Source organism: Fusarium subglutinans, assembly GCF_013396075.1.
Source record: "Fusarium subglutinans strain NRRL 66333 chromosome Unknown NRRL66333_c0000028, whole genome shotgun sequence".
Lineage (NCBI taxonomy): Eukaryota > Fungi > Ascomycota > Sordariomycetes > Hypocreales > Nectriaceae > Fusarium > Fusarium subglutinans.
Genome location: NW_023502091.1, coordinates 192154 through 202654, shown reverse-complemented (window position 1 = coordinate 202654; position 10501 = coordinate 192154). Strand labels below are relative to the sequence as shown.

The 10501-nt window shown below is 47.9% G+C and overlaps 4 protein-coding genes across 4 annotated transcripts; 1 reads left to right on the top strand and 3 right to left on the bottom strand.

The window, feature by feature from the left end:
• Positions 1–1776: 1776 nt before the first annotated feature.
• FSUBG_3248 (ATP-dependent RNA helicase ROK1) lies at positions 1777–3858 on the bottom strand (the record flags this gene model as incomplete). The annotated part of the gene is made up of 1 exon (XM_036681108.1): positions 1777–3858. One exon carries the CDS (start codon positions 3856–3858, stop codon positions 1777–1779), a length of 2082 nt encoding a protein of 693 aa, XP_036541209.1.
• Positions 3859–4744: 886 nt separating this feature from the next.
• Positions 4745–5371, top strand: FSUBG_3247 (uncharacterized protein; the record flags this gene model as incomplete). Its single annotated transcript, XM_036681107.1, has 1 exon — positions 4745–5371. One exon carries the CDS (start codon positions 4745–4747, stop codon positions 5369–5371), a length of 627 nt encoding a protein of 208 aa, XP_036541208.1.
• A 660-nt stretch (positions 5372–6031) lies between these two features.
• On the bottom strand, positions 6032–6941 carry FSUBG_3246 (uncharacterized protein; the record flags this gene model as incomplete). Its single annotated transcript, XM_036681106.1, has 2 exons — positions 6032–6718; positions 6780–6941. 2 exons carry the CDS (start codon positions 6939–6941, stop codon positions 6032–6034), a joined length of 849 nt encoding a protein of 282 aa, XP_036541207.1.
• A 1151-nt stretch (positions 6942–8092) lies between these two features.
• Positions 8093–9918, bottom strand: FSUBG_3245 (uncharacterized protein; the record flags this gene model as incomplete). The annotated part of the gene is made up of 4 exons (XM_036681105.1): positions 8093–8965; positions 9016–9181; positions 9239–9463; positions 9551–9918. 4 exons carry the CDS (start codon positions 9916–9918, stop codon positions 8093–8095), a joined length of 1632 nt encoding a protein of 543 aa, XP_036541206.1.
• Positions 9919–10501: the final 583 nt, after the last annotated feature.

Below are 10501 nucleotides of genomic sequence, written 5' to 3'. Positions count from 1 at the left end.
GGTTTCAAGTCTTTAATCTATTCAGTCCGAGTGACTATAGATATTTGGAGACCTATTCTGGAGTCGCTGAGATCGTCGATATCGACAACTGCAAGGAGTGTTTCGGTGAATGTCTTCAAAGAGTAGACTCGAAAGACAACAGGTTATAATGAGTGACTAGAAGTAAAGATAAAGGAGTGTATAGTTCAAAAAAGCAAGAAATGCCGAAAATGCACGACTGATATGTTTCAGGACCAACCTCTAGGAGGAACTCGAAGGATGGGGAGGATTCCCATCCTTCAGCGGGGAGATGGGCGATATTAAAGAGGATCCAAATAACACAACTATTACTTTAGGGACACTGCGGCGGCTGCTGCAGGACTCAAGGGGGGTAACTAAAATCTGGGCAGCAGATCTCAATTCTGTTCCTGGCACCACCAAGCCTGGCTAGCAAGCGTATAGTGTATGTACGGAGTAATAAAGACGGCCAAGATAGGTTGGGTGGTGTATTTGTTTCAGGCTACGAGGGGACTGTAGAGCCTCGGCCAATTACAAGCGTCAAATGACTTATTGAGAGTGGTTAATAAAGGGAACGGCCTGGCCATGCTGCTTTGGGAAGTTGAGGGCATCACAAAGAGCCACGCTTTGGCGTGTGGATGATGGCGCAGTGGTCTTGGCTTTGGGCCCGTCCCTTGTTTTAGGCTGGGGGCCAAGATGCTTGATTAGACGCCGAGACGCCATATAAGATTGCATTCCCCAGATAACTTAGTATTTGTTGTTCTGACGCATGATGAGTGACTGTTAGTCTATGTTATACAAGTGATGGGCCTCATGAATATCAACGAATATCACTCAGCCAAGTCACAGCAACTACAACGACTACGTGGCCAGCATCAGCTCAACTAACAAACGATCAACATTAGTCGAAACAAAAGAGGCTGGTCCTATGTAGTAAGTAGTAGAAAGTGGGTGTGGTCAGTTCCCCTGCAACACCAAGAAAAGGCCAACGCTTGTCTAGTCTTGGCTTTCCTTGGCGTGTCCCCTAATTTATTTTATTTTTGACTCGTATCGTAATCGTCACCAGGAACAATGAAGAGCATGAGAATGCCTTTGTTACGAGGAAGAGTCGCTCTCTGGAATGTCCACGTGCTGCTTGACTCGAGATACTCTTTTAACCTATCAGCCTACCTATGTTAGTACATTTCCAGCCCCCTCAAATATTAATGTCACATTTAAATAGTGGAGATGAGCATATCACTATCTCACTGAACAATGCTGAAAGACGTCAGTCAGTCACTCAGTCAGTCACTCATTCTGATACAATTATTGAGATACAACAAAGTGTATAGAGACAGTTCTTTGTTGGACCAAAAGCAATTAGTTTGAGCCCTAGCTGATAAGAATTCGTTGTTGAATCGCATCTTATTGGGTCTGTATGGCCTCAGTTCAGCCACGACTATCTATGCTACGGAGTAAACAACTCATCAATACGGAGTACTTAGAAAGTCAATGCCCTATGCTGTATATTTCGATCTTTTTTTTAGTCACGAGATTTCACATTTCCGTCAACACATTCATGAGAAAGGCGGGAGCTCCATGAGAATTCTTCTCTATATCACATTATTTTGAGACATCTTATGCCTGATGCGGAACTAACTTAGGACTCGACTCGCAAGTCCAAGCTTTCCTGCTTTTATCATCTTCAGATCTTCAGATTTCATCGCCGTGCATCCGTATTCCCAAGTAACCATGCTTTTCCACACATGCAAACCTTTCCAGATCACAGTGATGCATTCCCTAGTCATCGAAACCACCCCATTCACCATCATCACCACTGTCCTCGTTCGCTTGTAATTTCCTCTTCTTGCTACCCTCAATAGCACCGCGGCGGTTGTTCTCCTTTCGTCTCTCATACCCACTCTTGGACGTGATCTTGGCCTTATTTCCACTCCGGCGCGCTTCCACACCTCGCTCCTTGAGCTTCTTGCGGTCTGCCTTGCCGACATTAGGGAGGGCATCTAGGAGCCACTTCTGCACCCCAGCCTCATCTCCTGTTTTGCCAGCCTGCTTCTCGCTTGCAGCGATAACATTGGCCACCATCTTGACGAAGGGGATGTCCTCCTTGGTGTAGAATGTGACCGCCACGCCACCTTCGCGACCTGCTCGGCCGGTTCGTCCTGCGCGGTGGACATAGCCCGCGCTGGAGCCGGGGACATCGTAGTTGACGACACCATTAACACCGGCAAAGTCTACACCTCGTGCCAACACATCTGTTGTGATCAGAACCCAGATGTCTCCAGCACGGAACTTGCGCATGATGGAAGATCGAGCAGAGTCTGTGAGACCACTGTGAAGGGCAGCAATTCTTGCTGACCCACCAGCCTCTAGAGGAATATCGTATTGCAGTTCCTCATATAGAGCAGTTGCTCGGTCAATTGTTTGCGTAAAGACCAAGAAGGGGGGCCGCAGAGGAGGGCCCGAGTCATCAGCAGCCGTAGGGTGCAGCAGCTGGCGCAATGCCAGTAGCTTACCTTGCTCAGTTGCAGTGTAGATAAGCTTGTGGGCAATGTTTGGAACAGCAGTATCCTTGAGACCGACGACTAGTCGCACAAAGGGCTTCGGTGTAATGCCCAGCGACTGTGCTCTTGAAGCCAACTTCTCCGTAACCATAGACTCAATGTTTGAGCCCATTGTAGCAGACCAAAATGACACCCTCAGGTCGGGATTTGTACATGCTGTCCAGTCAGACATCATAGCATCTCGGAAAAGAGGATCAAGCAAAACGTCCGCCTCATCCAATATCAAGTCTCTCACAGTAGGCAGAACCTTTTGTGTGCTTGGAGGTCCTGAAGTAAGAAACTTGAGTAGGAGGAAGGGTGTGGTGACCAGAATATCAGCCTTTGTGATTTGCTTGGGCTTGTCGTCTGCCTTGTTCTCATCTTCATCCTCAGAATCTGACTCCTTGTCCTCTTCATCCTCAGAGCCATCTTCTGTCATATCCACTTGCTCGGCTGAAAGTTGTGTGTGCTTCTTCATCGAAACGACCTTCAGTCGAGTTCCTTGAGCAAGCTTTTGTCCTTCGCTAACAATCTGGTGCACCAGTTCGCGAGTTGGTGCAACAATGATCGCCTCGAGTTCGTGAATATCGCCGAGGCTTTGCTGCGAGCGCCTGCGCAGGATATTGTTGATAGCGGGAACCAAGAAACTAATGGTCTTTCCGCTTCCTGTTGGGGCGATTGCGAGGAAATCGACTCCTGCTTCTAGTCCATCTTCGTCTTTCAGGGCAGCCTGGGGGTGTACGAGAAGAGGAAGACTGCCCATCTGAACTTCAGTAGGAACTCGGTATCCCTGGAATACAAGGTTGTCTGCGACCTTATTTGAGAGGCCGTAGGCATTGCGCAGCTCGCCAAAGGAGTCCAAAGGTTGTGGGAAGAGCTGCTTCTTTCCGTCTTTCTTCACTTCAACAGCCGCCTTCTTCTTTTTCTTGCTCTTCTTGACCTTGGATTGATCCTCTGTCTTGGAGAGGAGAGCAATCTTTAATCGATGCGATCGTAGCAGCTGGCGACACTCGTCCTCACTCAACAATCGAGAAGGCCGTGTAGGTTTCGGTACTTGAACGGGCTCCTCCGTCTCAACGACTGCCTTGGCTACAGGCTCTGGCTTGGGGGCAAAGAAGTCGACTTCGGGGAGCTCATCGTGAGCTTCGGGTTCGGGCTCATTCTTTGTTCGCTTTCGCTTCTGGCCGCGGACCTGATCATGGTAGAGCTGAGGGTTTGTAGATGTGCCAGCCGAGGGCAGCTTCTGCAGAGAATTGCTGGAGTTTTGGCTGTTCTTTTGTGTCTTTTTGGTTCCACGGGATAGAACCTTGAGGATATCCATTATGAAGTAAGAGAATGCGCTATAACGCGTGGTTGAGCAGCGAGCTTGGGCTAGAGATCCAATATGAAAAAAAGTGCTAGCAACTGAGAATTGCATTCAGAAATTTTAGTGGACCCATCCATGTTGGTTTGACGGAAATCATTGCGGATAGTGGGGGTGGGTGAACAGGATGTGGCTGGTGTATAAGCACCGCCACAACCGTTGAGATCTGCTAAGGTTACAGGCACCGTTGGTTAGTGTTAGTGGGCGCTATGCTATGGATGGTTCAGTAAATCCCCGACCCGAGATCGATGGGAAGCTGTCCTCAGGGTGTAAGAAGACTTCTGACGTTACACTGAGGTGTTAAAGAAACTTGGTCTAAGATCTTCTATATCTCTACTAAATTATACTAAATTAATCTAAATTTACCCAAGGCTTTTTGTCACCTAGAATAGAGGTCTCAAGTTTTATTACATCCCCTTGGCTGTTAGCAACTGCACACTTTTTGAGCATCAGGAACGCTCCAAGGATGATCCATTATTGGGGGTCATCTCATCCAATGAAACTCTTGGTCTGTACAGTAAAACATGTTCTATTAGTGTCGATCTCCGTCATAATCTTATCCAACTTTTTGCTGCACGCATGAGCATGATGCATCCCAAGGTTGACGTCACTCTGGCTGCCAGGATAGCCAGCAATCAGGATTTGGAGCTCGCAAGCATGGAAAATACATGAAACTTGGTATTTCTGCTTCTGTTTCTCTGTATTTTATGTCTTGCATTCCCCATCTTCATTCTGCCCTGCATTGTCACTCTTGCATCTAAAGGCAGATCAGTCAGATCTTCAGACTACCTACTTAAGTACAGTACATATCTCTCCATTCAACGCAACACAGACAACCGCCATCATGCCGACTATGCTTGGTCTCACCAACGATCGCTCGCCTCATGGGCTTAACGCGGAAGAAAGCAAATTCGGTGGTCCCTCCAGCCAAAGAGGCATGGAACTTGCCCCGCGCCAACAAAATGGCAGCATTGTGTCCGGCATCGAAGGCTCCGACTTCTTCAATGGCGGTGGCAAGCAAAAGGAGCACGACGCAGATGAGGAGTCAGATGAGGAGAACCTGAAGACCATCAAGGGCCGTAACCTCTCCGCCGTCAAGGAGATGGAGACTCTTCTCTGGCGTGCCCTCTGCGATAAGCCCAAGACTGCCCTTAAGTACATCGCCAAGGACGCCGTCATGTCGAACCGCTTCCTCTTCGGCGACCCTGTCCCCCGAACCGCTGACTCTGATCCTTCTCTAGAGGAAGAGATCAAGCACTGTGAGGAGTGGCTCGCCTACAAGATGCACGACCCTCAACCCGTCGAGATTGGTCTCATGGCTGCTGCCATTGGCTACAAGCTCATCCTCTTCCGCCAACTTGACCAGGGAGATGGTAACTTTGGTATGCAGACCATCCAAGCCACATGTTCGAGCTCCTGGAGGCAACTTGCTAGTGGCGATTGGGAGCTTACTAGTATGTTTGCTGGTTGAACGGTTTGATGATATGGATGATTGCATGAAATGGACTGGCGTTAATTGATGAAAGGAGTATTGGTTGGTTAGTGATTCGTGCCTAAGGGAGCTACATCATAAATATGAACAACAGGTTGCTTGCACATCAAATATCAAATCTTCTGTCTTTCATTCGGTTGAGTCTCTCACTGCACGCAACATGAGGTGAATAACAAGGCTTTTGTCGTGTGACAAACAACGCTTTTTTTACCCACTATGTAGCTTCTTGATACCTTGGTGTCAAAACAATCAATGCCCACGCTCCAACTAAGATACTGGCAGCTGCCTCCAAACTCAAGCTCTCCAGAGTCCAGGATTGTCCGAAGATCACACATCAATCTAAGAGCTCCAACGTCTTGGACCAAGACTTTCGATGATAATCTCGAAAGTTGGATCTTTATTCTTGTTTGGTGGAGTGCTGTCTATCAATGTGTCAATAAGACGTTTAAACCTCTGCTGTAACACCTGAAACCTCTCTTCAGTACGAGCTTTCCGTCTATATGCCAGATCTTGTCTCCCAACAGTACACTCGAGGGAGATAGTTATGCCGCTATCTTTTTCGAAATTTATGTCTTCTATAATATCTGCAAGTGACATGCGAAAGAAGCTTCGTGCTGGACACCATTCATAACTCGAGTTCTACTCGGTGCGGTAGACTGTGAAGTCGATAGCGACCAGGCGGCCAGATTGAAGTATTGTGCCAGTAGGGTCAGAGGTCAAGGGGTCACTGGAAGTTGAATCTTGGCTGTGATTTTGTTCTTTGCCGTGATCTTGTTCTTGGTCGTAGTCTTGCTTTGAGTCGTAGTCTTGCTCTGAGTCGTAATCTTCTTCTCTGCCATAATCCTCTTCGTTTAGGTAAGAAGAATATGGTTCTTCATCTGGTAAGGAATCTGGTATAGGTGCATCAGGCCTTCTCCCTTCGCCTGACTGGGTATCTTGAATTCTCATATCCTCTGTGATCTGAGGATTATTCAATTTCGACTGATCAACCTGAGAAGTCGATGTTGACTGCCCTGGGATCTTTGGTGGTTCTGCATTGTTGTTCGAAGCGTCGACCGAAGAAGAGATAGGATGCACTTGACTGTGGGCATGGTCACTCTTTGAAGATATCTTATGACGCGTGATAACAAGCTGAAATTGAGGTTTGTTTTCCGAAATCTGCGGGTGTATGGGTGAAGAACTGGCGTGATCTGGCGCTGGATCGTCCTTCTTGATTGTTTTATCCAAAGCCATGTTGGGTGCCTCTTCAGTGCTACTGCGAGGCAATGACGATGACTGATCGTGGCCGCCAGACCCGTCGAGGTCTTTTGGACTGTTTTCTGACTGCTAATAGATACGTTAGTACTCAACGAAACAAAATGACAATTGCCCAATGCTCTGGGCATACAGTTGGGTCAATGCCACGGCTCCTGACTGCATTAGATTCTCCCACGGTATATACCTGTTGGAGAGGGATGCTCTTGGGGGAGCTATTCGAGAATGGGGAAATAAAAGGACAGCATCTGCTTCTCTTGGAGGAGGTTCGGTTTGGGTCAGAGGAACTTGCCATGGTTTCGCGGTGGTGCTTGTATTGAAACTGTCGTGGCGATGGTGTCTCGAGAATATGCGCTTAATCTCTGTGTCTTCTGAAGAGTGCTTTATGATGATTAAAGAAAGTAGCCGTACTGATAGTGATTGATTGTATTGAAGATGTTGTCTTGTGATGGATGGAAGGGTGAAGATTGGGTAGGAACTCAGAAACGATGAATACCTAGAGAAGCTTCGGTATGGGTCAGGTGTACCTACCTGAAGAGGCATCTCAAAATAACAAAGGCAAGTTGGTCTTTTGGGAGGTGCTACTATCACCTTGAGGAGAGCTTCAAAGGTTTTGTCAAGGAAAGAAGGCCACGCAAACTGTTCATACCACGAAAGAGTCATTGCCATAATCGAGCAGCCCTTGGGGGGCAAAAACAAACATCTCAGAGGCCGAGTCAAGGCGCCATATCCAATAATAACAGAGGCATGCATGTAGCCAAAAGTTAGGCATCAAGGATTTATCCAAATCGTTTCGTTTCTTATTATTAAGTTCATAAGTTCCCTTACCACGGCTGATTGCCTTGTTATGGTGCCCTAAAGAGATAGACTGAGACAGCTGGACACTGATAAAATGATTACACCAAATGTATACTCTCTAGCATAATAACAATAATATCATTTGAACTCATGACTGTGTTACGGCCCATGATTGTTCCGGCACCGAATGCCCATAATTTCCCTGCTCTTGACGGTGAATGTGCTGAAGCACGTCTATCCTGGTGAGAGATTTGTTGTGGTGGCTTCGGTCGAAATCCCCAACTGGTAGATTATATCACCGTAGGTTCCAATCGCATCTTGACCAGCTCAAAAGGCCTGTATCGCGATCTTATTCAGGCCGCGCGACAGGCGACGGAATCCCAAAAATGAATTCAAATGCTCCCGACGACGCGATGATGACCAACTCATCATCCCCATTTCTCTGGTAGCGCAAGAGCACCGCCACGCCTCGTCTGCCGCTCCATATATTCCAACATTTCAAGCTCTGGTATCTTCAACGCGGCGTCAGGGCGTCATGGAGCATGTTGCTAATATCTCGGGGACTCGTGTCGTTATTGATGAGTTTCGAAGTCGACGCCGGAGATTTGTGACTTGTAAATTTGTTTCCTCAACTCACTGATCCATCTCTTACGGAAAATCTCTCAGCGGCTCAATACTAATCTCATAGTCCAGCCTCTTCCCGTGGTTTTTCACATCCCGTGTATCGCTCTCAATACAACGGAGAAACTGCTGACGAATGTTGCCAAAAACAGCCTCGTTGTATAGATACACTTGCCGGAGACAGAATTTGGGCCCGTATTGGCGTATGCATAGCCCTATTATCATTTCCTTATCATTCAAGGGCAGAACGTCCATAAATTGTCTGAGAGTCATTGTGAAGAATTCGATCGCTGAAATGCTGAAGGGGTCGCCATGGCTACCATCGTGAAAGGAAAAAGAGAATTGGAGAGGGGTGGGAGTATTTGTAGCGTGCCCACGGAGATGCGAGCTCAGTAACCGCCGGGCCGCAGCTGTATCATAGTAGCTACTGCTGAGCTCTTCAATGTCTGGATCAGACGTGGCAGGAGTCTCCTTTTGAGAGAGTGGAGTAGATCCAAGCTTTACAGGCTGGTCTGTAGCTGTCGTTTCTGTTTCATCTTCAGAAATGCGAGCACTGCTACTGCTATCCTCTCCAGTAGGCTGAACTTCTCGTATCGCAGTTTTGAACCCACAGACGATCTCATCTGTGCTGTTCCTCTCTGCTTCTGGTGGTAGCTCCTGAGTGACATTTGTCCCTGACCCTTCGATCATGGAGGCAACGGGCGCAGGAACTGATTTTCGACTTGACCTTCGAAGGTCTTGCCTGGGGGAAACTGCTCGAGCGACTGATTCGAGCCGAACATTAGCATCTCGAGAGAACGGATCGGCTGTGGGTGCACGGAAACCGTTGAGACGCGGGCTTTTTGCACGCAGCGACGACGCGTCTGATTCCAACAGAGGCCTTTTTGTTGCCCGCACAGGCTTTTCAGTGTTAGTAGAGTGGTACCAGCATTGACCAAGAGAATTCTTACGCTTGTTCTTGAGGGTTGGCCAGGCTCATCAGCTGTCTCAGGGTTCACATTCTCATTTTGAACAGCACTAGGTAACGACGTGACCGTATCTGAGGGCATAGTGTGAGTCTGGACTGTACGTCTTATCTCCTCAATTGAAGGTAAATCCGGAGAATCAGCAGGCTCTCTGAAGTCACCATGTTAGCAAATACAACTACCACATTTGTAGATGCCAGTAGCTCACCTCTTGAGGAGGACAGAGTCACCAGACATGGGTGATTCTGGGGCTTCATAGATTTGGTATTCGTAATCAGACTCATCGCTGGACAGATCAAGGGCAATAGGCTCGTCAGGCGCATCACCTCGTTCGAAGAGATTGGTACGCCTCTTGTCTTTGCGGACCTTTATATTGTGTGATCTTCTGTTGTATAGCTGTCGAAAAAACAGCATTGTCAATGTTTTGATGAGCCTATACAGGACAGGTATAGGCCGACTGTCAGCCACTCATCCATCCATCCGAGACGCGTCAGAAACAATGAGAGGAGATTAGACTGACTGTTGGGAATCCTGTGGATAACGGTAGTTCTTTGCGTTTGCAGGAGAAACCTCATCGGGCCAGAAATGAGGGCCATGATTCTGTCTGACAAGGAAGTTTTTGGCCAGCCTGCGAAGCTTTTGCCTGCATTGCTCGTCGGCCCACTCCAATATGTCTTTGTCATCGAGGATCTTTTCGTCCAAGAAGCGGTTCATGTAAATTTTACGAGCAGTGTTGAACTCATTGAGTAGCTGCTTATCAGCATCATCGCCAAGCCCAAGGTCGCCGAGCAGTTTCTTGATCGGAGGCACGTCCTTGGTAGTTCTCGTGCGAGAGGAAAAATGCAATGGCCCGGTCCGACGCGCGGTACCTTTCTTCTTTGAGGTCATGATCAGGACGTATGTATGTAGGCACGTAGTCACGTAGAGGACAATTCAGGGATTTGCAGAGCAGGATTATTTAGCTAATGAAAAGAATGGGACGGCAGAACGGGGGGTTAGGTTATTTAGTTAGATTGGATGCTCTGCGAACCCCAGGTTTCCGACACCCCTGTCAGAGCCTCAGAGAAAAGGAGCATGGGTCTTTAGGGAATATTACAGTGGAGGCATGGTAACTTTCCACACCATGACGGCCACCGACAGTCAGATCGGCGGGCCATGGCTGGCACATGTACATACTCCGTAATGCCGGGGCCAGCAAAATATTACACTAGCCATGCACTGGACGCGCTGTGATGCTGGTTGTTGGCGGCTGATGTCTCGCTTATTACACCTGATGGTGTGTCGCGCGCGACGCGGATCAGGCGACGGGCGGATGTAATAAGAGTTTCCGACTTCTTACCGGGTGATTGATACCGTTTTCAATTAGACTTTTGATCCAATCCCAATCCCATTGTTACATGTTCCGTATCATGAGTAAACATTACATTGTGTAATATTATGTAACCTAGGTACCCATTGTTTACAGACGCTA